Source organism: Purpureocillium takamizusanense, chromosome 10 (genome assembly GCF_022605165.1).
Source record: "Purpureocillium takamizusanense chromosome 10, complete sequence".
Taxonomy (NCBI): domain Eukaryota; kingdom Fungi; phylum Ascomycota; class Sordariomycetes; order Hypocreales; family Ophiocordycipitaceae; genus Purpureocillium; species Purpureocillium takamizusanense.
Window position 1 is genome coordinate 134,275 of NC_063077.1, and position 27,767 is coordinate 162,041.

General features: G+C 59.2%; 13 protein-coding genes and 2 non-coding genes across 15 annotated transcripts; 5 read left to right on the top strand and 10 right to left on the bottom strand.

The window, feature by feature from the left end:
• Positions 1-192: 192 nt before the first annotated feature.
• On the top strand, positions 193-1,400 carry JDV02_009547 (uncharacterized protein; the record flags this gene model as incomplete). Its single annotated transcript, XM_047991217.1, has 1 exon — positions 193-1,400. Exon 1 carries the CDS (start codon positions 237-239, stop codon positions 1,398-1,400), a length of 1,164 nt encoding a protein of 387 aa, XP_047847227.1. The 5' UTR covers positions 193-236.
• A 69-nt stretch (positions 1,401-1,469) lies between these two features.
• HPM9 (FAD-linked oxidoreductase hmp9) lies at positions 1,470-3,618 on the bottom strand. Its single transcript, XM_047991218.1, has 2 exons — positions 3,448-3,618; positions 1,470-3,372 (listed from the first exon to the last, which is right to left on the bottom strand). Exons 1-2 carry the CDS (start codon positions 3,565-3,567, stop codon positions 1,666-1,668), a joined length of 1,827 nt encoding a protein of 608 aa, XP_047847228.1. The 5' UTR covers positions 3,568-3,618; the 3' UTR covers positions 1,470-1,665.
• A 2,371-nt stretch (positions 3,619-5,989) lies between these two features.
• On the top strand, positions 5,990-6,289 carry JDV02_009549 (Homoserine O-acetyltransferase; the record flags this gene model as incomplete). Its single annotated transcript, XM_047991219.1, has 1 exon — positions 5,990-6,289. The coding sequence occupies one exon, from the start codon at positions 5,990-5,992 to the stop codon at positions 6,287-6,289; it is 300 nt and encodes a 99-aa protein (XP_047847229.1).
• Positions 6,290-6,352: 63 nt separating this feature from the next.
• JDV02_010838 (uncharacterized protein) lies at positions 6,353-7,811 on the bottom strand. The gene has a single exon (XM_047992576.1). It carries the CDS (start codon positions 7,678-7,680, stop codon positions 6,910-6,912), a length of 771 nt encoding a protein of 256 aa, XP_047847230.1. The 5' UTR covers positions 7,681-7,811; the 3' UTR covers positions 6,353-6,909.
• Positions 7,812-8,269: 458 nt separating this feature from the next.
• Positions 8,270-9,221, top strand: JDV02_009550 (uncharacterized protein; the record flags this gene model as incomplete). Its single annotated transcript, XM_047991220.1, has 3 exons — positions 8,270-8,555; positions 8,627-9,110; positions 9,167-9,221. The coding sequence occupies 3 exons, from the start codon at positions 8,270-8,272 to the stop codon at positions 9,219-9,221; spliced, it is 825 nt and encodes a 274-aa protein (XP_047847231.1).
• Positions 9,222-9,381: 160 nt separating this feature from the next.
• Positions 9,382-10,446, bottom strand: JDV02_009551 (uncharacterized protein). Its single transcript, XM_047991221.1, has one exon. It carries the CDS (start codon positions 10,426-10,428, stop codon positions 9,421-9,423), a length of 1,008 nt encoding a protein of 335 aa, XP_047847232.1. The 5' UTR covers positions 10,429-10,446; the 3' UTR covers positions 9,382-9,420.
• A 1,248-nt stretch (positions 10,447-11,694) lies between these two features.
• Positions 11,695-12,954, bottom strand: JDV02_009552 (uncharacterized protein; the record flags this gene model as incomplete). The annotated part of the gene is made up of 1 exon (XM_047991222.1): positions 11,695-12,954. The coding sequence occupies one exon, from the start codon at positions 12,952-12,954 to the stop codon at positions 11,695-11,697; it is 1,260 nt and encodes a 419-aa protein (XP_047847233.1).
• A 1,337-nt stretch (positions 12,955-14,291) lies between these two features.
• Positions 14,292-14,563, bottom strand: CSR1_5 (Peptidylprolyl isomerase; the record flags this gene model as incomplete). Its single annotated transcript, XM_047991223.1, has 2 exons — positions 14,292-14,447; positions 14,531-14,563. The coding sequence occupies 2 exons, from the start codon at positions 14,561-14,563 to the stop codon at positions 14,292-14,294; spliced, it is 189 nt and encodes a 62-aa protein (XP_047847234.1).
• Positions 14,564-15,009: 446 nt separating this feature from the next.
• Positions 15,010-15,081, bottom strand: JDV02_009554. Its single transcript has one exon. It is a non-coding gene; the product is annotated as a tRNA-Arg (tRNA).
• Positions 15,082-15,111: 30 nt separating this feature from the next.
• Positions 15,112-15,768, bottom strand: JDV02_009555 (uncharacterized protein; the record flags this gene model as incomplete). Its single annotated transcript, XM_047991224.1, has 1 exon — positions 15,112-15,768. The coding sequence occupies one exon, from the start codon at positions 15,766-15,768 to the stop codon at positions 15,112-15,114; it is 657 nt and encodes a 218-aa protein (XP_047847235.1).
• Positions 15,769-16,888: 1,120 nt separating this feature from the next.
• On the bottom strand, positions 16,889-17,104 carry JDV02_009556 (uncharacterized protein; the record flags this gene model as incomplete). The annotated part of the gene is made up of 1 exon (XM_047991225.1): positions 16,889-17,104. The coding sequence occupies one exon, from the start codon at positions 17,102-17,104 to the stop codon at positions 16,889-16,891; it is 216 nt and encodes a 71-aa protein (XP_047847236.1).
• A 2,185-nt stretch (positions 17,105-19,289) lies between these two features.
• Positions 19,290-22,412, top strand: JDV02_009557 (uncharacterized protein). The gene is made up of 5 exons (XM_047991226.1): positions 19,290-19,637; positions 19,798-20,344; positions 20,536-20,981; positions 21,118-21,381; positions 21,515-22,412. Exons 1-5 carry the CDS (start codon positions 19,481-19,483, stop codon positions 21,643-21,645), a joined length of 1,545 nt encoding a protein of 514 aa, XP_047847237.1. The 5' UTR covers positions 19,290-19,480; the 3' UTR covers positions 21,646-22,412.
• A 199-nt stretch (positions 22,413-22,611) lies between these two features.
• On the bottom strand, positions 22,612-25,427 carry JDV02_009558 (uncharacterized protein). Its single transcript, XM_047991227.1, has 3 exons — positions 25,015-25,427; positions 23,917-24,932; positions 22,612-23,854 (listed from the first exon to the last, which is right to left on the bottom strand). The coding sequence occupies exons 2-3, from the start codon at positions 24,722-24,724 to the stop codon at positions 22,926-22,928; spliced, it is 1,737 nt and encodes a 578-aa protein (XP_047847238.1). The 5' UTR covers positions 24,725-24,932; positions 25,015-25,427; the 3' UTR covers positions 22,612-22,925.
• Positions 25,428-26,294: 867 nt separating this feature from the next.
• JDV02_009559 (uncharacterized protein) lies at positions 26,295-26,618 on the top strand (the record flags this gene model as incomplete). The annotated part of the gene is made up of 1 exon (XM_047991228.1): positions 26,295-26,618. One exon carries the CDS (start codon positions 26,295-26,297, stop codon positions 26,616-26,618), a length of 324 nt encoding a protein of 107 aa, XP_047847239.1.
• A 629-nt stretch (positions 26,619-27,247) lies between these two features.
• On the bottom strand, positions 27,248-27,334 carry JDV02_009560. Its single transcript has one exon. It is a non-coding gene; the product is annotated as a tRNA-Thr (tRNA).
• Positions 27,335-27,767: the final 433 nt, after the last annotated feature.

Consider the following 27,767-nt stretch of genomic DNA (forward strand, 5'->3'; position numbering starts at 1 on the left):
CAATTCTGTGACGCTCACCAGGGACCGTCGTACTTCGTATCGGCGGCGATGGCATCAGACTGAAGCAAGCCGTGATGTTGAAGGAGTATATAAAAGACGGAAGAGACGTACTGGGATACGATCAAAACGCCGAGAACATCTCGCATAAACCTCATCAAGTTACAGTCAACACTCATCAAACTCCCAGGGCCGGCTCAACATCACCAACTGCATCACTACAGATACACGTAGCAACCATGGCTGGCCACACCTCTCATGACCTGCCTCCCACGTTCAAGGCCCTACAGGTCACCTCCGCCGACGCGCCGCTCACCGTGACGGACCTACCCACGCCGACCCCCACGGCCGGCACCGTCCTCATGCGCCCGCTCTTCTCCCCCATCATTGCCTACGCCGACGAGATCTTCGCCAACGGCAACCCGCGCGGCTACCCCTACCCGTCGCCCATGGTGCCTGGTACCAACGCCGTGGGCCGCATCGCGGCGACCGCACCGGACACGCCGCGCCTGAAGCCCGGAACGCTCGTCTACACGAGCGGCGTGCTGCGCGGCCGGGACAGCACCAGCGCCAACTCGACGCCCGTGCTGCACGGCCTCTTCATGGGCTTCGCGCCCGAGGGCCAGGCGCTCATGCAGGGCGAGTGGCGCGACGGCACGTGGGCTGAGCTCGTCAAGCTGCCTGCCGAGAACGTGCACGTCCTGAACGAGGACATTTTGATCAAGAAGCTTGGATACCGGGTTGAGGACCTTTCGTACTTGAGTACCCTGGCGGTGCCGCATGGCGGTCTCAGCGACGCGGGGCTGCGGACGGGCGAGACTGTGCTGATCGCGCCAGCGACGGGGAGCTTCGGCAGCGCAGCGGTGCAGGTCGCGCTGGCCATGGGCGCGGGCAAGGTGATTGTCATGGGCCGGAGCCAGGAGAAGCTCGACAAGGTCGTGGAGGGAGCCGGCGCGCGGGCCGTCGGCGTCGTCATCACGGGCGACGTCGACGCCGATGCCGCGGCGCTGACTGCCCACGGGCCCATCGACATCTACTTTGACATTTCTCCACAGGTGGCGTCCGCGGGGCCAGATACCTTTTCGCACATCAAGTCGGGCATCGCGGCGCTGCGGCCCGGCGGCAGGATGAGCATGATGGGCGGCATTCTCGGCGACGTGCAGGTGCCGTACTCGCTCATCATGGGCAAGGGGCTGACGCTGAGGGGCACGTTTATGTACACGCGGGAACAGATGGACTCGTTGATCCGCCTGGTCGAGACGGGCATGTTGTCCCTGGGGGAGAAGGCCGGGGTGCAGTCGACGGGCAAGTATACGCTGGGGGAGTGGGAGGCGGCCTTTAAAGCGGCAGCACGGGAGGCAGGGCCGGGCAAGTCGACGTCTTTTGTGCCCAACACGGAGTGAGCGGATGGGTGAGAGGTTTCTGTCAGTGGTTTGGCGGGAGATTGTGAGAATGGAGCGAGCTGATATATACTTTGTATATGGCGGTAAATATTCATGTAATACGAACGAGACTTGATGCACGAATGGGCTCAAGAAACTAATAGGATCAACGAGTGACCCCATCGCCAACCGCCGTGGAATATATTTCCTGACTTCAGTTCAAGGCTGATCCCATTTCGATTCTCGTCCTCTGTGCTGCTGCTCCCTTCGCTCCCCCCCTTGAGTGCTAAGCGCGACACAGGGCCCCGTCCGGGTGGTCAACAAACGCCTCGGCTCCCACACACGTCGGGCAGTAAAACGTGCCCTGGGGATCATACTTGTTCTTGGCCGCCAGGTGGCTCTCGTAGTTGGCGCCGCCGTAAAACGACTCGATGTAGTCCGGGTCGTTGCGGTCGCCCTCGTTCATGTACCCGCCGGTCGAGGGCGCGAGCTTCTTGGCCGCACCGCCCTTGACAAACGTCACGTCGTGAGAGACGGACTCGCGGATGGCCGCCAGGTTGGGATCCGCGCGCGGGATGCCGCGTCCCGACACGAGCACGAACGGCGAGGTGCGCCACGCCGGGTGCAGCCCAGACGTCTTGTCGGCGGCGTCCTTGAACACCTGTCCGCCCGAGACGAGGAGCACCACGTTGGAGACGACCTCGTCGGCCGTGCCGCTGACGACCTCGACCGTCTCGCGCACCTTGGTGTAGTTGCTGACGGCGGCCGCGTCCATCATGCGGGACGTGAGGATCGACGTGTCGCCCACCGGGTCGTACAGGCCGGACTCGGCCTCGTAAAAGGACCAGTAGTCGGTGTAGGTGGCAAACGTCTCCTGGATGAACAGCCTGTCGCGGAACTTGTCCAGGGCCTCGCGCACCGGGGCAAAGGCCTTGTCCGCCGCGTCCTTGTCCCTGCCGATGGTCCAGAAGCCGTGCGTGTAGCCCGACGTGGCGTTGCCGATGAAGACGGTCGGGAAGTTGCGGAACCAAAAGGCATAGCCGGCGTACCCCTCGTCGTTGAGCCCCGGATACGCCTGCAGCAGCACCGACACGGCGTCGAGCAGGTCCTTGTTCTCGGGCGTGTGCTCCAGCGGCGCCATGGCGAGGCGATGCGCCGTGATGACCTCGACGTCCGGGTGCGCCTTGATCTTGGTGCCGAGCACGACGCCGTAGCCCGGCCCGCCGCCGCGGATGGCGCGCAGCAGATCCGTGTGGGAGCAGTGGTTGGCCGTCACGATGCTCCCGTCGGCGAGCATGACCTCGGCCTCGAGGATCTGGTCCGCGCCGAGCCCGTAGTTGCGCGTGGCCGGACCATGGCCACCCCCCGACGGCCACCCGCCGATGGCGCCCGGCGAGGGGGAGCCGCCGCCGACGACGATGATGCTGTTGGCCTTGGCCACCCCGTGGACGTCGCGCCACTGCCAGGCCCCGTCGATGTGCACCGCGCTGCCCGTCCACCCAGACGCGGTGCATCCCCCGACCGCCTGGAACGTCTCCTGGAAGCGCACCTCGTTGCGGAAGTGCCGCAGCCAGATGCCGAGGCTGCCGTACCCGTCGGCCCGGCCGAGAAGGTCATGCCCGGTGCTCGAGACGGCGACGCGCAGGTTCCGCGCGCGGGCGAAGCGCAGCGCCTGCGCGATGTGCGTCCGGTCGGTGACGTTGACGGCGTACGAGGGAAGCTGGCCCAGCGAGCAGCCGCCCACGGGTGTCTGGCCCTGCGAGTAGTCGACGGGCGCGCAGGTGACGTTGTAGGGATACGGCCGTCCGACGGGGTTGGTCGTCTGGAAGTCCTGGTCCGTCCACAGCTTGGTGACGCGCGCGCACTGCGTGAGGTCCTTGGTCGGGTCGTAGCACGACTCGGCGATGGGTTCCGTCTTGATGAGACGGCCGCCGAGTGTGCGGTTGAAGGCGCTCCAGTCGCTAGACGAGGGCCAGCAGGCATCACCAGGCACCTGTTGCGGATGATCATATCAATTGCCGCGTTCTGAAGCACGTAGAGAGTTGAGGCTGCGGGCAGTTTCACTTACACATCTACATTGAGAAGTCGCAGCAGCTGACGACGTCGTCGTCGTGTCTTTGGCCCCCTGGCCGAGGGCTGTGCCTGCCAACGTCGCGGCGAGCAGAGACCCGAGCAGTCGGACACGCATTGTGACGGGTTTGCAATGGCGATAGTCCTCAAAAGACGGTGACAATCGAGATGACGGCTGTACGCAGTTCGATGTGCGCCATCTCGCTTATATCTGAATCCTCCGTGTCACCTTACACGTCAACTGCTGACGGGGATCAGACTACAACCCACCGGCTAGCGCATGCTCTAATGTCGGAAGCACGACAGCTGTCTCAATGTCTCTACGCCACGTCATGACCCCAAGAGGGGAGAGTCCAGCCCCGGTGTCTCTGTCACTGACGGGGGCAAGTGGCTGCTGTCCTATCCGATCGGCCGAGGCAGCAGTTCATTCTCCTATGTACTTCGCATGTTGCCTTTCACCTCCGCCGCATGCGTAAAGGTCCCTTGTCGGACATGGAATCCAAACAACATGGAAATGTCAAGCTCACGCCAACTTCTCCCAGTCTTTCCGAGAGACGACAGGACTTGGCGCGACGCTACGAGCCCCTTGTCTGCACTAGACCCCCTTAATCTTCACCTCGCCGGCGTCTGGTGATAGCCAACGTAAAAGGATGCTGGTGCTTGGTGGAAAGCCGCCAGGCGCCAGGCACCTGTCTGGAGCCCTGGCCTTGCCTCGCTCGCTGACAATGGGACGACATCGAACAGAGCACTCGGACTAGAGATGGAACGAGATTGTACTTCCGCTCACATGTACGTGCTCCCCTGCCCAAGACCCTTGTTTGCGGCCTTTTTCTTCCATAGCTTCGTGACAGGGGGGTTTGCTGATGGCTGCCGGGGTCTGGTCCATCACAGCCAGTCTCAATGTTCACTAATGTCTACCTACTTGTCAGGCCTCACGATTTGCGCTGCAAGTCACGCATGTACATGAAGTTATAGGGGTAAAGAGTCTTGTGCTAACAACTCCGCACACGTATTCATGTATAGGTACAGCTCGCGAGCGGTATTTCACGCAAAAGGCAATTCCCACCGGGGTTACTCGAAACATTCGAATTTGGAAATGGCTTGCTCAAAACCCTTTATCCCGAACTCTCATCCCCCAGAACCCAGCCGCTTTTCTGCCTCGACCCCTTCGCCTCCTGAACAACCCCAGCAGCAGATGGCTTCCTGACTGCCTCACGAGCACAGGATTTCTTGGTCAAAGTCGATCCAGTAACATGGATTTTGTAGCTTGGTGCACTTTTTTTTTTCGTGAGTGTCAGTGCATTAGGCCATTATTACCCGTGGAGGTTACACTCCGGATGCGGCACACGAAGAATGTGGGAGAGAGAGATAGTGGAGGGTCGGCTGATGAGACTCACCGGTGAGTTATCACCACACTTCATCGCGAATCCGAACCCAAGTTGATCTACCGCATGCCATTCTCCTCCTCCATGTATCGTTGTACAGAATGGTGCGGGCAAGGCAACTGGAAAAAGACATTTGTTTTCGCCAGGGTGGCATACCTATTCAGGGAACCAAAGCTTAGTGACTGAATCGAGGTGATGAGAGGTTGATTAGTGGCTCCTCCTTGGTCAGGGTCAGGGTCCAAGCCCGCTATTTCACTCACCCCTTCTACTGGCTCCCCCAATGATACGCTGCCGAGAACCCCAAGGAGGAGAGGAATGTAGGCAAGGTTGAGAGTCATCTTCATGAATTGATCGTTCTTTAGGCGGTCCTTGAGTCAAGAGGGCGTCTAGTTGATAGTTTGCGTCGTCGACGGACGTCTGGCAGACCACGACGTCAAGTCTGGAGCGGCGGAGCAGTCTTTATATCTTTTACTTCATGTTCGTTCCCCCCCCCCCCAAAATTATAGAGACACTCGTACGATTGAGCACATTTCTGCCTGGATGCCATGTCATGCCGTACGCGTATGTCGACTATCAGCAGTAAAACGCCCGGGTTCAAATGGGTTTTGGGGCACTGGAGAAGAGCTACTGCCGTACGTTGGCTACGGCCCGAACTTGGACATGGTTGAGGCGGTTGAGGATATCTCGGAGGCTTTCTTCTTTTACATGCGATAGCACTTAGGCACCAACTGACGTGGGCTAACAGCAGAAACAACACATGCGTGCAATTATTTCCAGAATAAATGATGTTATCGCACCGTATTGTGACCGACGCTTCGTACACGAGCTGGCCTGCGCCTCAGCGAGGCTCGTTTGAGAACTGTCAACTTCGACTTCGAGGCCGGAGGGCAACTGGAGAGAGCCTGCGCCTTTAATGCCAGGCCATGGGCAAGCTCTGGGCCAACGGCAAAGGCCGCACCGCCGCCAACGCCGTCCTCGTCATGCACGCACGGGCGGGTCCATCAACCAATTCTTCCGTGACATTTTCGCTATCGAGCTCTTCGATCCAGGCCAGCCATTCGGCACGGCCAAGGTCTTCGTCATCGCACGCGACGGCATCGGACACGGCCGCTCCAGCAAGCCGAGCGACGGACTGCACGCTCGGTTTCCCACTCTATGGCTACTACTGCGACATGGCGCTCGCGGACCACCGGCTACTCACCGACGGGCTTGGGCGTGGACCGCCTGCGCCTCGTTGGGCGATACGCAGTTGTGGCTCTGGGCAGGCATGTGTATCCGGACTTCGTCGATGTGGCGATGCCGCGCCCCGAGCTGCCGACAAAGACGGCTGACCGCAACCGCATACCGCGCAAAATGATCATGGATGCGATACAAAGGGGCCCAGGCTGCCGGGAGGGCGAGTACACGGAGCAGCCGGTGCAAGGGCTCAAGGCGGCCGTGAATCATGACACGTAGATGCGTCCCGTGCCGCTGCTTCGGCAGCATGAGGCCCCTGACAGGGACTCGGTGAATGCGGCCCTCGATAAGTGGCTGGACGAAGCGCTGCAAACAAGTTGCTATATCAGGTTATCTATTCAGTGGACTGTGACCCTCGGCCGATGCTGAAGCAGATCACGGCACCGCTCCTCGCAATCAACTTGGCAAACGTCCAAGTCGATCCACCAGGACTGGGCATCCTGAAACAGGACGTGGCTGTGGAAGCATGAGCCGGCGAGGCTGCTGAAAGAGTCCGCGACACAGACAGCAGACGGCGCATCTGGCAGCGGAGCTCGGTCACTATGATACAACCTCACACATCCCCTGCCTCCAAATCGATTCATAAGGGGGGTTATTAAATGGTGAATCGAACAGCCAGGCTGAAACCCCATAGTCCATCGAGAGACACATCTCCAAATATGCTCGATGGCTTGACCCAATGTATAGACACTGCTCAGGCTCGTACCACTGGCTGTCTGTACCAGGGAGCCCCATCAACGAGAGAGGTCGTCGACTTCCACCGGCATTGTATGCATCGAGGCGGCGCGTGCCCTATACGCTCCTCTTCGACGACACTTGCGCGCAACACGGCCCCCCGTTTAGGGATAATATCGGCGGTCGCTTCTTCGCCGCGATCTTCTCCCTCCCTCCATTGAAGTTGAAGCCGAACCGTGAGCTGTGGCAACGTATACGTTCTGGTTGTTGATGCCGCCAGTGCGACTGGTGTAGACTCTATCTGCGCTTGCCCCGTTGTCGGTAGTGTAAATGCCGCCTTCACTGGCGGATATGGACAGCCCGTATGCGTTTATGGCGCCGGCAGTTGGCACCAGTCTCGTCGCGTACGTGTCGGAGTCTTCGTACTGGGAACCCATGTAGGCGTAGTTTACGTTCGTGTGGACAGTGTCGCCGCCGCCGCGGGAGCCGCTACTCGTCTGGGACGTGCTGGGCCCCGAAACGTAAGAATCAACGCTGGGATGAAGTCTTTTGCAGTTTCTGCAGATTGAACGCCGTGATGCGGTAGCGCGAGTGCCGTAGTCGTATTGCTGCACGTAGTTGCCGCAGATCTGGCATCTCTCGAGCCCAGGAGGACTCAGCCCACGTCGAGCAGCCCCCGCCGGTACTGTCTGTCTTCTTGGGACAAGTCGTGGCGGTAGTGAAGCGGGCGGAGGCGAGTTGCCTCTCACTTCCTCCCCTCCACACGCAGAGTATGGCTCCGGGTAGTCAAGGTTGCCCTGGGACTCTTCATCACTTGCAACAACAGAGTCATCCTCAATTTCGTCGTCTCGGGCGATTTGAATCGTCATTCCATGGTTGGTTGCGTTGCCAACTGCATCACGGACCCAACGGTCAAGTGGCGAGCGGGTGTTCATTGCGAAACGAATGGCTGTGTGTTCACGAGGCACCCGGAGCGCTTCGCCTTGAAGCCAGATTGGTCCTAGGGGAGTGATATAGGCAGAACAGCGGCGAGACGTCAAGAGAGCTGTTGAGGCATCTGGAGATATTCTACAAACATGTACTACAAGGAGGCGAGGCCGGGCAACGGCAGTCATATGCGACGCACCGAAGTGCCGCAGACCATGCCTAGGTCGGTGCATGCGGCCACACGAGACGCCTTGTGATCCGCTGGCAGCGGGTAAGGCGGCAAGGCGCATTACTGCATATTCCAGTCAATAGACATCTGCCGGCGTGGTCCGCCTCGCCGTCAGCCGCATGGCGTCTCTACCAATAGTCTCCTTGCTTTCAACACTTTAGCATCTGGGATGCGGCTCATCTCGGGCACCATTCTTAACCCTTGCATGTTTAGGCGTTCCTCGCGGCTCTTACAACGATGATCTCGTTAGGCGCCGGTCACCTCTATCCGATACCCCATACGAAGACGTGAACAAGTCGCCCCCGACTCCTATCCTTGGACAGTAAATTCCCACATGGTATAGCTCGCAAAGCTTCCATGTTCTCTTCATGGCCGTGCCAGCGGCGTACTGGAGGGATGAGGGCTACCCAGGTTTCTCAAAATGGATGGCCTCGTCCGACGACTTCCTCGTCTTGCGGCGGTTCGGCCAGCTCAACGTCCGAGTCTTGCTTCTCATGCAAGATCGCATCGTCAGAAAGGAAGAGCAACTGGCAAATATCGATGCCCATGGCCGATTGTCTGCTGACAAGGCAGACAGCAGCTCGCTTCGCCTGGAACCATTGCCCGAGCGAGAGGCCATCCTCGATGAACTCAAGGTGATGCTCCACGAATATAGTATGTTTTAATACTAGCATCTTCTTGAGGGTGGTAAACGCTGTGTATTAGTAGCTCACGCACGCACGCAGACGAATACATACTCGCCTTCTCTCAGATCAGGAGCTGGCGGTCCGCTCAGGATCGTCAAGTTGAGAACATCGAGAACTGGTTCTACAACCACCCGTACGCCATCGACTCCAAGGAGCAAGAGTTCGTCCGGACGGGCAGAGACATTGTCGCCCCGGCGAGCAAGCCGAAGCCATCCGTGCGCCTAATGATGGAGCGCTGTGCGCCGCTCCTGCACAGCCGGATGTTCCGCGTCAAGCCAAAGTCAAACCAGACACAGTCGGGCACGACACTTTACTTTAGCAACACCCGCTTCGACGCATTTGTGACCCTGACGGTCATAGCCGCCGGCTTGATGCTTCTTCTTGGCCCCATGTGGTGGCTGCAATTTGTCGCCGACTCGGTCAAGAGGCTGGGCATCATCACCGGCTTCATCCTACTATTTACGGGCCTGTTGGCAAGTGCCACGGTGGCTAAGCCATTTGAGGTCATGGCTGCTACTGCTGCGTGAGTGCTTGCCCCATGAGTATGCTCCGAGTGAGCCTAATATTGACCGTTTCCAGATACTCGGCTGTGCTGATGGTCTTCCTCCAGATTGGTGGCTCTGCAGGCAAGTAGCAACTCATATATGTATATGTATAATGGTTCGAAAAGAAGCGTGTACAGTGTGGTTGGTGCTTATCGGACTAGGGAGGAATACCTGAAAATATTCCCTGGATATCTCCATCGCAGCCATTGCATCAATGCCGGCCTCCATGTCCATGCCGTCTGCAGGTCCCCTTATCGTATAACCGAATCCAGCAAATGCAAGTCCCAATCACCGTGGCATTACCAGTGCAACAACCTGACCACCGAGACCAGTGTTTGAAGACTTGTCCCCCGACGTCGAAACGTAAAGAACACTCCTGTCCGCCCTCGTCCGTCCCCACACCATGGATGTCGGGCCCAGGATAGTCTTCTGGCTCGGGCCTCCCGCAACAGACACAGCCGTACCGTTTTTGCCGACACAGACAATATCGCTGGTAAACCCGGCCGAGATGTACGCATTGCCCCGCCTGTCACGGGCAAAGTCATCCAGGTCGTAGCCGACTTTGCCGTTGAGCGCCTCGACCGGGCCCGTGGCCTTGCCGTTGGCGCAGTCGACGGGAACGCGACCAAACTCTTGCGCAAAGGTGTTGGTAAAGTACAGATAAGGCCGTGCGTACCGCACACCGTTGACTCCCAGAGGGAAGAAAGCGGTGCTGGGGGGTTTGAAGGCTGCGTCATCGATGGCGATGTGGTACGCCCCCGTTCGGATATTGATGTGGAACACGACGCCCAGAGCGCTGTCTGCGCACAGGACGGTCTGCGAGTGCCTGTCGAGCACCGTAATACCGTTGAGCAGCTCCGCCTCGGCAATCCTCGCGACCTCGGATACGGAGGCTTCGGCCCTATTCAGGTCCACCTTCCACACGGCATACGACCCAGATTTCGGCTTCTCCCGGAGCGAGAAGTTGCCCATGGCCACTGCGAAGACGTCGTCCGAGACCTCGGCGATGCCGAAGAGGCTGCTGACCCCATCGAACTTGTGCACGAGCTTCGAGGCGACGGGCTTCTGGCGCGGGTCGACCTCGTAGATGGCGGGCTCGTTGAGCAACGTGACGAGGATGTTGCCGTTGCTGCGTACGGCGATGTTTTCGGCCCATGTGCCGTTGGGGAACTGGATGATGGGCCGCGTCTCGAGCGGCTTGGGGCAGAAAGGATCAACGTCATGCCGACTACGTCTGGGGATGATCGAGGCGTCGGCCAAGTGTGACGCCACTAGGGCGAGTAACATGGGCCTCATCTTTGCGACAGGCAGCCGTTGAAGAAGAGTGAGGAGAAACGAAGAAGAGGAAACGGGGGCATGCGTGAAGCAGCCGTCAGGAATGCCTGCTTTTGAGTCGTCTGATCTCGGTGCCTTGATCTATGCTACTGCGGGGGTCGCATGCTCGCCGTACCTTGAACTGCATGCAGCTCCGGGGTGACGCATGCGGCATCGTGGACTCTCCTGGGACCGAGAGGGGGTTATCCACACAAACGGAAGCGTTGGCCGGCTCGAAGCCCCAAGCAAGCAGACGCTATCCATCCTCTTTGCGCTTCGTTTTCTATAATACTTCCGCGCTCATTCGTCATGGATAGTAGTTCTGATCGCACACCGATCCAAGCTCCAATGGCAAGCTGCGCCGACCAACGACCATGCCAGGGGCAGAGCACCATCGGCACCAATACAGTTGTACGTACATTGCCAAGATCCATGCAGAATTATGTGTTGCTGTATCGAATACGGCAGGTCAGAATCAGCCTGTCAGCTTCTGGTCGCGGATCAGTCGTGTGACGACGGGCCACCGATATTCGGCCGCCGGACGGCTTGAGCGAATGCATCCGAGCTGACATACATATATAGACCCTTTGCCATGGGACAGTAAGAATTTAATACATGCAAGTACAAATCGTTTAAACAGCTTCCGAGATAACGAGTTACCATTGGGCCCACGGCGGTTGATCTACCTGACAGGTGATGAAACCTCATCGCGAGGCGCAATTATGAGGAACACCGGTTACACGGCATGCATACAGCCATCTTCGGCCAACCTTGGGACACTGTGAGCCGTTTCGTGCAGAAGTCAGCTCCCACCGTAATCACGTTGGTCGTAGACTGGGCCGGACACCCAACATGCACGTTGTTGCCCGGGGGGCCGGGCCATCAGTCGGCATCCATGTCTCACAGTTTCATCATGATCGTGACGTGATGCGAAGACGAACGAACAAATAGGTATACTATATCTACAATGGAATATTCCGCCAAGCATCATCCGAGCGCGCAGCGTGACGGGCAGCGAAACTCCGCCCAGAGAGTTGCGCGACCCGTGTTCAGACGATATCAACACCCTCGACCGCACCCCGGAGCACGTTACATGAAAGGGGCGCGCGCAAACAAGGGGGCAGCGACACATAACGCAAGGTTGGGCGCCAAACACGCTCAACCAGCCAATTTCTTTGCCCAACAGCAGCTGGGCCCCCCGCGCACATCTCTCTGTTGAGTCCGCTCAACTTCGTACATTTCATCTCCTTACATCAAGAGGGCAGCAACAGCCACCGCAAGGGCACCCGCGGGAGCGACAAGCGCGGCACCAGCAGTGATAACCGGAGGAGCCGCCGTCGGCGACGCACCAGTGGGCTGAGGCTGCTCTCCGCCCGCGGTAGGCTCCTCGCCGCCGGTGGGCTGAGGCTGCGAGCCGGTCGGCTCCTCGTCACCGCCCGTGGGCTGCGGCTGGGAGCCGCTAGGAACCTCGCCGCCAGTAGGCTGGCTGCCGCCGCCGCCGCCGGTAGTGGGAACGGTGACAAAGGTGGACGACGCCTCGCCACCGCCGGGAGCCGAAGAACCGGAGCCCGAGGGGCAGGGGGCCGTCTCGGTGGCAGTGGCCGTGGCGGTCTCGGTGGCAGAGCCGGTGGAGGTCGTGCAGGGGACCGTCTCGGTGGAAGTGGCCGTGGCCGTGATGGTCTCGGTGCCGCCCGTCTGAGAAGTAGCAGAGCCAGAGCCGGTAGCAGAGCTAGAACCAGAGCTGGTCGCAGAGCTAGAGCCGGTGCCAGTGGCGGTGCCCGAGCCAGTCTCGGAGGCGCTTCCAGTCTGCGAGGTGGAACCAGTCGGCGTACTAGAGCCAGTCTCCGAGGTGCCCGTCTGGGAAGGGGTAGTCGAGCCGGTCGGCGTCGGCGTAGCCGTGTCCGAGGGAGTAGCCGTGGGCGTCGGGGTGGCCGTCGTGGAGCTGGTGACGCCTCCGGCGTTGACGCAGTTCTCCGTATTGAACTGAACCGTCGAGTTGTTGAGAATGTCAACCAGGGGCTGGGCGAGCTCCTTGGCAACCTCCTGGGCCTCCTCAAACGCCTTGCCGATGACGGCGTCGATGAGGGCGTTGGAGTTGACGCTGATGGCATTGACCTGCTCACGCGTGATGTCGCACAGGTTATCCTTCTCGATGACGTCGCGCTTGGCCACGAGGGCGTCGAGCAGGGACTGGCTCTGGCCCTGGAGCGTCAGCACGGGCGTGTACAGGTTGGCCGTGTCGAGCAGGTCGAGCTGGTCCGAGGTGCCGACCGTGACCTTGCCGGCCTGGAGCGTCTTGACGAGCGCGCCCGACGCGTCGGTGATGGGCTTGATGTCGCCAGCGTAGGCGCTGACCGCGGCCGTGAGCTTCTCGATGCTGGCGCCAGCGTCGGCCATGACGCCCGTGATGGTTGCAAAGTCGCGCTCGTACACGCGCGTCGGCGGGTGCACGATGCCGGTGGCCGACACGCCGGCCACGAGGCACGTGGCAGTGAGGAGGAACTTCATGTTTCGGTAAAGATCAGATAGGCAAGGCAGGTAGCGATCGTCGTTGTAACGAGTGGACGGGGGGAGGGTTAGGGGGTACTGCTGTGAAAGACTGGAGATGCGTGCTCTCAAACCGGAGATCTGGGGGCGGCGACGGCGGCGTGATGATCACTTCTAAATAAACAGCTTCTTTCGCCTTTGACCTGGTTCCTGGTGAAAGTAGGGCCGCCGTGGCGACTTTCATGTAAGTGCGGGCGCCATTCCCATCACGGTCACTACCCCGATGCTCAGCAGCGACGTCGACAGCAGGGACGTCTGGCAACACGAGGTGCCTTGCTTTGAACCGGCATCTCACGATGGCCTCATCGTGTAAGTGAGCCTTGGCCTAGCCAATCGCATTCCACGGCAGCCACCCCTCAAATCGACAAGAGGTGTGCGGAGGAACATGCTTCCCCAGGAACTTTGACTATTCCCGCTCCCTTTAGCCTGAACGACAGGGGCATCGTGAAGAGAAGTTGAGAGGAACAACTAGGGGTGAAGCGAACCGCCCCATCGCCCGTAGCTCAACTCAAGGCCGCCCACACGAGACCACTACCACCACTACCACCACCACGCAAACAAAGCAGGATTGGCGCTGTCAGGCTCGGATGGCCCCGGGGGTGGCGGGCACTTTGCGGGGTTTAGACGGAACCGATTTCCGTGAATCAACATGAAGATGGGGGTGAGCATGGGTAAGGCGAGCGCTAAGCTGGCGCATTGGCAGGGGCAGAGACAATAGTCCCCTTTCCCAGTCAGGGTGCTCGCTGCCCTGGCTCCCCTTCCGCTGGCATGATTCCTCACAAGAGTGCTTGCCAGCTGGTGAATGTTTGCCGCCGGCAAGGCCGCGCCGGAAATTGCGCTGTCGAGAAATGTTCTATGATATATAAGACCAGATGGACGTCGGTTCCGGAGCCGAGGAGAACTCTTCGCATGTGACCGCCCTCGCTTCGCCAGCCGGCGCTGTGTCCGGTGAAGGACCACAGCTTGAAGTTTCGGAAATACGTATGAATTGGCTCGCCAAGTGCATCACCGTTCTTCAATATTCCCCATGCCCCCGGCCTATTGCACTAATAACTTGTCGGCGGCGCTCCATCGCCTGCGTCGCTTATGAGAAGACTCCGCCGTCCACAATCGTAGGCACCCTGTTTTGCTTGATCTTCCCAGAGCTGGATCCCGTCGCCTCGAGCGCCCTGACCACATCCATGGATGAATTCGTCCTCGGCGACCTCGCCAAACATGACGTGGCCGGCCGTCGAGCCACGCCGTGACGGCAAGTCGTGATGAAGAACTGCGAGCCGTTGCCGTGCCCCCGCGCTCGCTCAGTCATCCAAGGCCCCCGAGTGTAGCTGAGCAAAATAGAAGGCATACGTGTTGAGATTGGCGTTGGCCATGGAGAGCAGTTCAGGCCTAGTGTGCTTTTTCGCAAAGTTTTCGTCTTCGAAGCGTTTTCCGTAGATGGGCTTCCCACCCTTACCCTAGTCGTCGAGACGATCAAATGGTGAGCCGCGTTCAGTAGTGCAACGGTCGAGCCATCGCGCTCCCGGCAAATTGTCCTTACGTTACCGTCGATACAGTCGCAGCCCTGGATCATAAAGCCAGGGATGATGTGGCGGAACGAAGAGCCCTTGAAGCCGAAGCCCCTCTCACCCGCGCAGGGGACGTTGGGCTCGGCCTGGTGCAAGCGCCTTAAGACAGCACCAGAGACTCACTATCACTTTTGACCTGCTACATATAGCCCATGTCATAGATCCCGCTAATCTTAGATTAAAAATGCTCTGCTTTCCAGGATTGCAAGGCAATTCAGGGCGATTTGATGACAACCTCGGTTATGAACTGAGTCCCGGATTACATGTATGTACCTGTGAATGACGCTGCCAGAAACCCAGCGATAGAAAGGCACCCACTCAAAAAGGCACTATCGAACAGAATATCCCTATTGCAAATAAAAAAGAGACGGACAACAAGAAACGCAGTGGAATCTGTCACAAACAGATGCTTGGGCAAAAAAGACAGCAGACACTCAGAGAGCAAAAAAATCGATCTAGCCAGGACTCGAACCTGGAACCTTTGCCACCGGAAAGCAACGCGCGGCCATTGCGCCACTAGACCAATTGTGATTGAGAAGCGACTTAATTGGTACTATAGACCAACCAGGTGTGTCCACAAATGCTCCCCTGTTCCCAAGTTTCCCCCTTCTCCACATGCATCCACCCTGACAAACACCACCAGTCCTTCTCCAGCTTCCAGTCCATGGCAGCGCTCGCTGCGGCTGTCCTCCATCTCCACCAAGACTTGCGCTCCCTCGGACGCGCATTGCAGATTGTGACTCAAGTCCGTGACCGAACAGGCTGCCAGGGGCAGGTGCGGGTCATGAAGGAGGATCTGCGTAGCTTGCATGTGTTGCAACACCACGGCCCGCAAGGCACTGTAAATGTTCGGCTTCTTCTTGACATAGCCGACTAGGAAGCGAAGATCCTTGATGCCCTGGACGGCCTGCAAGCTGACGTCCCTCACCACGAGCGTCTTGAGCTTGGCAGGGCGCGCACGATGGGGGTCAGGGTTCCCGGAAGACTTGAGATGATCCTCAACGTCCTTTCCCCCTGGCCAAGCAGGCTTCTTGGCTTGAAAGAAGCGGCAAGGGCTGCAGAGCGACATGCTACTCATATCAAACGTTTCGAGAAGGTAACACTGCGCCAGCTCGCCCTTGGTGAGGGCGTCAATCCCATGGCCGACCCGCGAAATGTCCGCGGTGTCGGTGGCAATTGTGATGCTGGGGGCATGATACACAGGTAGCATAAGGAATGAGCAGCTGGGTTAATCGCCTTGATGAGGATGGATTCCGCAATCGTTATTCCAAGACCCGCCGCAGTACCAAGGTCCAGGTGCTGATGAACTCTCGGCCTGCTCGGATCGAAAGCGCTCGAGGCCTCGCGCCAAGCCGATAATGCGTGACAGACCCTTTATCTATCGTTACTTTTCTCTTTTGTACATGTGACAATCAAGCAACGCCAGCAGTTTGAGGCTCCCCAGACGAGCCCCAAGCCAGAGGTCGTCGGAAAACGGGAACCCCGTCTTTCCATTTGGTCGTACACCTTCCATCCCTTCCGAGGCGTCATCACCCCGTACGTGTGCTCCATTACCAGATGCTGCAGATTGGATGCTGTAGGGAGCAGGCTCCAAACGGGAGGACAGTCGGAGTGGATGACTTTGTAGAGACATGGACCCAGGTAAACGCCCCTCACACCAGAGAAGCGGACCGCTCCAGGACACGGCAGGGTGAGAGGTACCTGCGGCATCTCCAAGTTTCGGTGGCCACCGCGCTCGAAATGATTGAGGATAAAGCGACCACAGAGTCGACCAGCCGAGTCAGGCCATTTAGAGTACGAGGCAGCGTCAGGAATTGCTGTAAGTGAAGACGCCGTCAAGGCGACAAGTATTTTGCATAGCACTACGGCCCGGAGTTCTCCTAGATAGTTTCTCCCGAGCCACTGGCAGGAGGTCCACGAAGGATCATGACAAAGGACCGTTTGGACGAGCCTGCACAGCATTGAAGCCGGACAGGCCCTGGTCTTGTCCTTCCAGCAGTATCAGTTCGCGGATACCTGAGGTGAAGCACAGTATTCGCTCGCAGAGACTTCGATGCGGCCGAGCTTCTTGACTTGTGCAGCCAGGCCCTTGCACCTCGACAGGGTGTCAACGAGTTTGACAACCCGCTTGATGTCCGTCGGGTAGTTGTACAGCACCGGTTGTGCCATGTCCCGCCAGGTTTGGCTGATCAGGCCAGTGGCCGCAAAGCGTCATGTAGCTGGCCTTTTCATCGTCGAACATAGCAACCCTCGGGACCGTGCAGTGATGGCACAACTTGAAGACAATTTGTTCCTTCACTTTGCCTGGCATGGACTCCAAATCGCAGTCCTCAGGCGGTATGGCGGCCTGACTGTTTACCTCGTCCGGTATCGAGGTAGGATTCTAGCTCCATCATGGCAATGCTCCCCACGTCACCCAGCAAGACGTCCAGATACAACTCCGATGGTCCCAGCATGGGGTCGAGGCAGGGCTCATCTAGATCCATGGAGGCACGGCTCTGCACCGCGCCCAGTAAGGAGCCCAAGTAGCCTTCCTCGGGCTCCATGGCGGCGCGGCCCCTTGCCTCATTTAGCAAGAGGTCCAGGTGGGGCTGCGGTTGATGCCTCTATCACGGCGCGGCTCCTTTACCTCCCTCGGCAAAGGGCTCAGGTAGGACGGTTCTCAACTGGCTCCATGGTGGCACGGCCCTTTGACCTCGCCCGGTAGGGATCCAGACGTTCGCCGAGCGTGCCATCAACCCCTCACAAGGACGCAGCATCTGTCCTGTCGTTATCCTTGACAGGTAAGCGTACAATGCAAGCGTCAACAGTATCCACGAGCCATGACGATCTTTGTTATTCTTGGATTGCGATATCACTGTGGTGGGTTGCGGCCGGCTCAGCAAATTGCCGAATGCAGTTCAGTCTCTGACAGCTGCCAGTTGGGTGACCCCTGGCTTTACTTCACTTTGGTCGTACATGTTGGACGCCGTGCGGGTGTTCCCCTTATGGGCCCCATCCATGCACATTGCCCTTTTCAGTCACACAGAGCCACCACCAACAACTTAACCCATGGCTGCGATCTCTCATCCGCGGGTGACGACGTTTGTTCCCCGCGAGGAGGAGAGGCAAGACGCCACCACATGCATCACTGCTGTCTCTGTTGAAGTGATCATCCCCACCATATCAGCCTCCCCGTCATGTTCGTCAGGGCCCGGCCCATGTTGTGCGACGTGTACCTGCACCACCTGCGACGGTGGCGGCGGCGGCCGGGGGTGAGGCATTGGTGAGAGGCAATGCATTCAATGCTGCGTGCGTCGCAATGGCTTCCCGCGACGCCGCTGTCGCTGCCGAGCACATGAGTTGGCGTTGCAGCTGCCTCCCGTTTTGGCTCATGTCATTCCGTCAGAGATGGGAGGCCCTGGCCCCTGATCCCCTCCCCCGACATCGACCATCACGACGACACTGAGCTAGACGACACTGAGCTATATTGGCCCTTGGCATAGGCGTAGGGCCATGATGTATTTCATCACTTTGCCCGCCCTTGTCCATCTGGGCGGTATGATCCGAATCCCCACCTCGTCAGGTCGGTCTAGTAGGGTTGGGGCGCACCTCAAAGCATGCTATAGAGGGGTCGTGGGTTGTTGGAGAAGGTCGATGACCAGCCGGACTGGGTGGGCTCTTCAGCCCACACAGCTCCATGCAGGGACAGGCAGCCCACCCAGAGTCTAGGGACGCCGTGAGCGGAGACGAGGCGCTGGATTCATACTCGACGCGCGGGAGAGAGGAGAGAACACGGCTTGCCTCCCCCCAACACTGATACTGGCACTGACATGAACGCTCCCGCCGGACAGGTCCAGCATCAAGATGCGATTGGCAACCTTGTGCGTCTTGCCAGACAAGCATTGCTTTCCAAGTCAAGAACTCCCCACCACGCATACATCCATACCAACTTGCCAAGTACGTGTCTTGCGTGTGTGCCTGATCCAGCTCGGTTTCCCACATCCAGCTCCTCATCGTCCGTCCTGTGACCCTCCCCCATCCCCATCCTCCCCACCCTTTCCACTGCATCCTTGCTGCCGCCCTTGCCCCGATGCAGACGCCAAGGGTATGAAATGGGTGGATCGTCACCAGCTCCCCCGCACTCACGCACGCACGCACGTCAAAAGCACGACCCCTAGCACCAGACGGGTGGCAGCAGGGTCCACTGCGGCGCGCCCGCCCCCTCCCTGACAGGGCGGGCTGGCGGGCGTCGGTGACTGGGGGAGTCTTTCCCTGGCTGAGGTGTTGATGGCTGCTCCAGATGCCGCCTGTTTGAGGAGCGAGCGCAAGACTACCACCACCGCCACCACCATCAGGTCAGATCCTCCCCCGCCCTTTCCCCTTCAAGGTCCTCGTGTGCTGTCGAGAGTTTGGGCGCTTGCCATGGCTGCTGCTGGTGGTACGGTGCACGGCCTCGGGAACATGTGAAGTGTTAGTACTCTTTGGTTCAGCAGGCTTGTCTTAGACGTCCGTCTTTTGTATAAGGTGTCTGGGAGCTGCTGCTACTACGTTACTACTCCACTAGCTCACACAGCCCCAGCTCAATAACTAGTTCATCGCACAGCTCCTGGCACGGCACGTACGTCCGTCCTTGAGATGGTTGCCGTCTCTGCGCCGTCCCAACTGTCGTCATAGGAAAAAGAGGAAAGGCTTCAAGAGCTTCTTAGGACGCACATCCCACATTCGTCCGCGCAGATCCAGACCCGGGCGTGGAGCAACACCAACCAGGCCTGGCTTTCAGGTCCATCAACAAACCTACGCACAGACGTAATATCGGCCGCCTGATCGGACGTGAGGCTCAGCGAGAAGTGGAGGCTTCATCTGGCGGCTCTCAGCCATCACTCACTCACTCATACACAAACACACATCACGATACCCGTGCAGCCTCGTGTCCGCCCGCGATGCTCGCCGTCGTCGCGCCCAGCCCGGCCACCGTGGCCGTGGCCGCCCCGGTCTTGCTCATGGTGTTTTGGATCGCGCTGCACCTGCGCATCGAGTACCGTCTGCGCCAGAACCCGGGCGTCCGCGCGCCGGCGCTCGCCAACAACCCCTTCTCCGGTACGGCCCCCCTTTATGTGATATGATCCTCCTCCCCGCGCCCGTGTTTCCAGTCTCCCATGTTACTGTGTGCCCATGGTCGTCTTGGCCAAGTCGCTGGCCGCCTGCCTCGTCCGCGACTCGATATCAGATAACAGAGCCAACTAACAACACTCACCAGCCATCTACTGGTTCCTCGAGGCGGCCAACATGCAGGCCAACAACCGGCTCCTCGACTACTTCAACTCCATCTACCGCTACGCCACGCCCTCGGCGCCCAACATCGTCGAGATGACCTTTGCCAGCCGGCGCGTGCTCCTGACGCGCGAGCCCGAGCACGTCAAGACGGTGCTCACGTCCAAGTTCACCGACTTTGGCAAGGGCGAGGTGTTCCACGACGCCTGGAGCCCCTTCTTGGGCGACTCCATCTTCACCACCGACGGCGACCGCTGGCACAAGAGCCGCGCCCTCATCCGGCCCATGTTCACGCGCGACCGCGTCCGCGACCTGCACATCTTTGACCGCTGGTCCGCCGCCCTGCTGGCCGAGCTGCCCCCCGCTGCGGGCACCACCGTCGACGTGTGCGACTTGTTCTACCGCATGACGCTGGACGTGACGACCGACTTTCTGCTCGGGCAGAGCGTGGGCGCGCTGGAGAATCCGCGGAGCGACTTTTCGCGGGCGTTTATGGAGGTGCAGCGCATGCAGATGATTCTCACGATTCTCTAGTGAGTCTCACCCGTACCCATTCATACCCATCCATCTCATCCATCTCATCCATCTCCTTGATGCCATCCTCGCCCAAGCGCTGTTGCTGCCTCCCTCCCTCCATGTCATCATTCCCGAGGGGCGATAGCTTCTCCTACATCAAGTATCCCCGATGCTGACCACAGGGTTATTACCAAACGCATAAAAACAGTCCTTTCCGATGGTTTGTCCCGCAGCGCAAGTACAAGTCGGGCATCAAGCTCATCGAGTCCTTCATGGCGCCCTACATCGCCGCCACGCTGCGCATCACCCCCTCGGAGCTCGAGGAGCGCTCCTCCAAGTCGGACCGCGACTTCGACTTTACGTTTCTGCACCACATTGCGCTCTTCAGCCGCGACCCCAAGGTGCTCCGCGACCAGATCATGGCCGTCCTGCTCGCCGGCCGCGACACCACCGCCGCGACCCTCTCGTGGTGCCTCTACGAGCTCGCCAACGCGCCCGCCGTCTGGGCCCGCCTCCGCGCCGACGTGCTCGCCCTCGTGGGCCCCGAGCGCGCGCCTACGTATGAGGACCTCAAGGCGCTGACGTACCTGACGCACACGCTCAACGAGACGCTGCGCCTGTATCCGGCTGTGCCGTACAACCTGCGGTCCTGTCGTGAGTTTGGACCCCCCCCCCCCCCTTTTCCCATGACTGGTCGTATCCTATAATTCATCTCGAGTGCCACCACCTCGAGTGCTTCTAGCGATAGCCATTCCCAACAGATCACTAACGTCGCTACTGCCCCGTCTAGTCGAGTCCTCCACGCTCCCCGGCCAGCCCGGCCAGCCCGACATCGCCACCCTCCCCGGCGACATCATCGTGTACAGCACCCTCTCCATGCAGCGGCGCCGCGACCTCTACCCGCCCGCCTCGGAAGGATTCCCCGACCCGGCCGTCTTCAGCCCGGACCGCTGGGACAGCTGGACGCCCAAGCCCTGGCACTTTGTGCCGTTCAACGGCGGGCCGCGCATCTGCATTGGGCAGAACTTTGCCCTCACCTCGATGGCCTTTACGCGTGCGTGTCTCTCTCCCTCTCTCTCTCTCTCCATTCTCTCTCCATTCTCTCTCTATCATTTTCTCCCTCTGTCTGCATCTCTCTCTCTCTGTACCGCACGCAGCTGACCGTTTGGAAAACAAACAAAATACAGTCGTTCGCCTCCTGCAAAAGTACGAGCGCGTCGAGTACCGCGGCGACTGGGCCGCGCAGTTCCACAAGGCCGAGATCGTCGGCTGCCCCGGCCACGGCGTTCCCGTCGCCTTCTTCGAGCCGTCTGTGTGAGAGCGTGCACAGGCGGCCTACTACCATCGTAGCTAGCTATCTGCCTCTGCAGCCGTCGACATCATCATCATCAGAGCATCGACTACCTCATCCAGTCATCGACATCGACAAACCCCCTCACCATCACCTGCCATCATCGTCATCAATATGCAGCCCACGCCTCCCACGCACACCCATCAGGCCCCCTTCCCTATACAGCATCCGAAACCACACGACGGGATATTCCATCTACTCAATCTACGCAACAATCTCAACCCCACTCATCTCCCCCTTCCCCCTTTTCTACTCAGCCCCAAAAGACACACCAAATGATAATGCCCACTTCCAGCGTTATCAATTGAATGCAATGCCACAAGCAAGAAAAAGGGCCCGGATATCTCCTTCAATTCGTTTTCTGTGGGGTTATTTTGGCTTCCACCGGTTTTGATCAAGGGAAATAACGGACAGGCGTAGGCGTTTGTTTGCCATCTATTTGAGGTTGTCAACTACCTACCCGTGTGGCGTCGTGATTTGAGGGCCAAGAGAGAAAATGCAACCGCATGTTTACTCGAAGAAACTTCATGACACTCCACAATCCCACGCCTGAAGTAATCAGCGACAGCCACTTTTCGGCACGAACCTTCCATTACGGGACCCTTCTCTTGCGTGACGAGTAGAAGACTGTTGCATTAAGGTAGGGCAGGGCAGAGCAGGGCCGTTTGAGGGACGCACGCAGCGGACAGCGCGTGTCTTGTCTGGCCTGTACCAGTTCGGTTTGGAGCCAAGGGAAAATATATCGGAGCGCACTTGCGACAGGTACCGGCTCCTTGCTTGCAACATGTCATGCGCATATACATGTGTATGCGTCTGTGTATGTGAACGAGTAATGCAAAGTATAATACCATTGTCTACGTGTTTAGTAACCTGGCGATTGTGCCATAATGCGTAATGCGTATGCCATCGCACTGCATGGGGAGCAAACCTTCACCGGCATGGCATACAGGCGCCGCGAGTCGACACCGCGTTGCGCACAAACAAGTCAGTCATCCATGGTGCGACGGCTTGGCGGCGCGCGCCCGTCGAGTCATCACCACACGCTGGCTGGCTGGCTGGCTGGTGGCTACCTCGCGCAGCGAGTAACGAGCACCCATTTTTGAATCAAGTGTGAATAAATTTCGTACAAGCTTTACGTAGACACGCTCATTTAGCAAGGCCAGGGGTGTGCTGCAGCGAGCATCACGCCGTCCCCGCTCGTATTGTCCACCCCGTCTCTCGACGCGCCGACCGGCCGCCGTTGGCATTCATATCCTCAAAAAGTTCACGTCCGAGATGCTCCTGTGCTTCTTGTGGCCGCCGCCGACGTCACCCGAAGCCTTGCGCTTCGCCGAGACTTGCTCGAGCGGGCTGCGCGCCACCTCGCCGAGGTGCTTCTTTTGCCGGCGCACAGGCGTCAGGGGGATGCCGGCCGTGTCAAACCGGTCCGACTTGAGGCCTTTGAGGGCCGTGTAGTTGTACGGGCCGCTAAAGGCCAGCGAGTCCTGCGTCGCCTGGTTGCTCAGTATCAACTGCTGGTTGATCTGGTTGCGGCGGAACGCGCCCACCGTGTCCGAGTTGAGGTGCGACAGCACGTCGCGCTCGCCGGTGCTCGGCCGCAGCGGCGTCGACGAGGGCTCCCAGTCGCCGTCACCCTCGTCACCCGACGAGTCGCCGTCCCACGTAATGAAGTCGCTTATGTCCAGCTTCTTCTCCGCCTCGTCGCCGTCGCCCTGCACGCTAGGCGGCGCCGTCGAGCTCTCGTCGGCCGTGTTGACCTCAGACGGGAAGGGGAAGAAGGCCTCGGCCGGGCCCATGGTCTGCGGGTTGACCAGGTCGGCAAAGGTGTTGGTGGAGAACATGGCGCTCAGCATCATGTTGGCTGAGTTGCTGAGCAGCGGCGATGACTGCTCCTCGATGCACCACGGAAAGTTGAACTGCTCGGGCGACAGGTCGAGCTGGCGCCGGCGGTGCGGCGTGAAGATCATCATCTTGCGCGTCAGAGGATTCAGCACGGCGATGGGCTTCTTGTCGGACCGGTCCAGCTTGAACCGGCCAACGCGCGGCTGCCCGCGCTCCGTCTGGACTGCCGACTCTGTGTCCGAGTCGGACCCTTCGCTCATGGGATTGGACGGGCGGCGAGTCTTGCGACGGATGGGAGGGTCCGGTATGTCTTCCTCGGTCGTGTCACCGTCGGCTAGAAGACGGGCAGGTAAGCACGACGGCAGTCATTGTTTCATCACATCACATGCAACTTACTTTCGTAGCCGTCCAGTTCCAGATTCTCTTCAAACGTCGGGGTGAACTGGGCGGAAACCGCAGAGTGGGCAGGTCTTGGCGTAGCGGTGGGCGTCTCGTCATCCGACGCGTCGCGCACGACCTCCTCGGCATCCGAGTCGCGCTGGTCTTCTTCATACTGGCCGTTGAAGTCCCAGAACGAGCCAGACCCAGATGACTCGTCGGGGTCATGTTCAATCTCACGGCGGAAGGCGGGGTCAAGAGAGTTTTGGGAGACAAAGATGTCGGGAAACAAGTCGCCGTGATCGTCCTCGTCCGTGTCGGTCGAGTCCGATTCGCTCGAGGGCACGTCGAAGCGCACGTGGCGTGCGACGGCGGCATCGGCGGCAAAGGTGTTGGGCTCATGATAAAAGTCAGAGACTTGGCTGGCGTCGGCCTCGGACACGATGCCAGCCCAGCTGGCGCTCTCGTCGCCGTCGCCAAAGCGAGCCTCGTCCTCGTCCTCTTCTTCTTCTTCGTCATCATCTTCTTCTTCGTTGTCATCATCATCCTCGTCCTCCTCTTCCTCGTCGTCATCGTCGTCGGCAGCGGCAACGGGGGCGGGTTGCGGTCGAGGAGTGTGGCCGGGTCGCACGGCCTCGATCAAGATGTTCTCCTCCTCGACCGCATTGACGTCGTCCTCGTCGTCATCCTCGGAGTCGCTAATGTCCTCGACGGCGGAGTAGCCATCATCGTCGGAGAGATCGAGGGAAGACGAAGAGTCGGAGCCACGGCGCTTGGACGCCTGGACGGGCGTGGAGGGGTACTTTTGTCGAACGTTGCGAGACATTTCTGTCTAGACTTTTGTCTAATGTGCTGCAGCAACTGCTGCTGAGGGATGGGTCTTGGTGGTTGCAGGCTCGCGAGAGCGCTCGTAGTGGTATAAGTCTTTGCCAACAGAGGTGGGCAAAATCAAGGCAGATAGGATCGGTGCTAGAATTTGGTGCTGAAAACTGGCTATAGCAGTGTTGTACTGTTTGTTGGGGAATGAGGCTCGTCTAGAGGCCGAGGGTACATTTACGGTCAGACACATTGGCTGGACGCACAGGCGCAGGACGGACAATCGGGAAGGAGTCGTACAGGAAGAGGAGAGGCGGGCCAACAAGAGCGGCTGATTGAGTTGTGAATTGAGGTGGTGGTGGATGGCGAAGTCGCCCTGTTGTTGAACGGGCTGGGTCAGATTGTATCGTTGCAGAGACAGACTCTCGGGTGGAGCTTGTTACGGCTCCGGGAGCGGGAGAGGCTGTGCGAAACGTTCGTCGGTGATTGTTGAACTCGGTGAACTGCTGGACTGCAGGCCGTGGGATCCCAAGGGGTCGCGCGCAGGAGAGAGGAGAGCGCCCCAGGGCCCACGGCCCGCAGTGGGCGTTTACAGCTCAGCGACGGCCGAAGGCATCTTGGATCGACGAAGTTTCGGTATGGGGGTGTTCTCTGGCTGGAGGCTTCTGGTCAGGGCGACTTCGTTGTCTGTTGATTGGGGATAATCTGCTTGGTGCAGCACGAAGGAGAGGAGAGGAGGAGAGGACGAGCAGAAGGGACAGCGGGAGAGAAATACTTTGTCCCAAACTTTTCCAGCGGTGGGGTTTCCCCTGCGCCTTGATTCGTCTGGGCGAGAGAAGTCAGTCGGTCGGAGAGGGAGAGGGGGGTCGACGCTAGGCTGCATCGGGGTGCAGCGGGGGGGGTAAGGAGACTGGACCCGACGTCGAGTCCCCGTCATCAGCGTCATTGCAGCGCCCAGGGTAGGTGGGCTTTAGTGGGTTGGGGCGGGTGCTGCGTGCTGCAGCAAGGCGCTGTGCTGTCGGGGCTCCAGGCCCGCGGCTGTCGAGGTGAGGTGCCGGTGGAGGGGCTCCTCCACTGAATCTCCACTGAATGTCAACTGCAGCCGCTGCGCGTGGTCCGGAATGGCGGGGGTTTGTTGCCCGCACCGCGCAGGCCGCCCCAGGTCGTCACCGCTCTTTGCGGCTGCCCCTGCGTCTCCATGGGCGCTGCAGGGCGGCTGCGCGACGACGCGCCGTGCTGCAGCGAGTACGGACCACTTCGGTAGCATTGATTGATTGATTGATTCCATTGGGGCGGCGGGCGACGACGCTCTTGTTGGGTCATTCACAGGGCCCCGCTCGCAAGCAACATTTGACGATGGCGAGCCGGGCGGCTCGGGCACCAACCCTGACGTTGGAGCGTCGAGGCGCCTAGGTACAGTGCAGGGTCTCTGAACTGCTGAATACAGTGGTGAGCGCTGTCCCGTCGACGGCTCAACGTTGCCTAACTGGTCTCTCGGCGGCACCTCATCCAAACGTCCTCCCCTGAGCTCGTGGAACTAAACTGAACGTCTGGGCTGTGGCGCCCGCCTGCCGGGATCGATGGAACGCGTCGTCAACCCAATTCAGCCCACCAAAAAGGCAATTGAGGCAAAGCTTCCTGATGGAACCTCCCGCGCGAGAGCGTCTTTGTCTGTAGTACAGTACGTGACGAGGCGAGGCACCAGCCTCAGTCAGAGGGAACAGCATGACCACCGTCAACGCAACACCCGTCGCGTGATGGGTCAGACGCCAATGCCCTGGCAGCTGCTGCGTCACCGTTTCCATTCAATTGCCCCCTCACCATCACGCCCCCCGGGTCCGGTTCCCTGCAGCAGCGGCAACGAGTCTAAGAAGAAGAAAAAGCAAGGGACCAGCGGCGGGTGACTGAAGTGGGATGGGCGCGCGCGGGTGGCGCTGGGCTGTCTCTGTCTCTCGTGGGCCCGCCCGGCGGCGCACGCCACAGTGGGCGGAACTCATCAGTCATGACGATCCGAGGGTCTCGTCCCCCTTGTTGATGAGTCCCTGTGGGACGAGAGACCCTCGCTTCTTCGCCTTTTCCTGCCGCTGCCAAGGTTGGCGGTCGCGCGACACCGATGCCCTGCTGCTTGTCTGACTCTGTCTCTGCCTGTCTTCTGATGATCATGATGGAGCAAACGTGCGTCGTCCTTGCAAAGAATCAGGCATGAAGTCAGAGCCCGCCAATGGAAGGTTCTGCTGTACGCCCACGCTGTGCTGTTTGTGAGTCAGAACCACCATGGAAGAGCAGGCGATAGACGGCAGCGAGCTGGGCCAAGCCGCTTGTCAAGAAAGGGTTCAATGGGAAAAATTTGGGAAGGGGGGGCGGAGGGGAAACTGCCGACATCATTTCCCAGCAGACCCAGCCCAATCCAACATCAAGGCAAGCCCGAGCCGGTGGACAAACAGACAGGTAGACAGCGAAGTGGACATGGATGGCCCAAGCCTTCCCAGGGTGCCTTCCTCCCGCCAAGCGGCCCGCCAAACCAAAAAAATTGAGCCTCCACACAGGATCGAACTATGGACCTTCGCATGACCTTGTAGACTGGTACAAGTGCGACGCTCTACCACTGAGCCATAGAGGCTGGGATCAATTTGTTCCGTAATTTGAGACCTATAAAGTCTGTATCGTGTAGCGTAATGCATATTACGAGCTGCCACTCTTGGTGACAATGGTTGGCATCACCGCTGGTTCCTTGGTTTCTTTTTCGCTTGATTGGCAATCCGGGGCATTTCTTCAATCACACTGTCTGAGGCATGTGATATGGTGGTCTCTTCGATAGAGGCCCCGCGTGGTTCAACCGGCCAGGCACCCACGCATGGTTACGATCGAGATGACAGGCTGAGAGGTTGAATCAAAATTGAGTCACACGCAGAGTCATTCGAGAAAAGAGTCATCGATCGGTCAAATCTGCAGCAGACACGTACTTCGCCTGCATTCAGGACATCGTCTGCAAATTTTGGGGGTGGGAGTGAGTGTCTAGGGTAGCTCGTCGCGTCACGTTTTCCTTCGCGTGT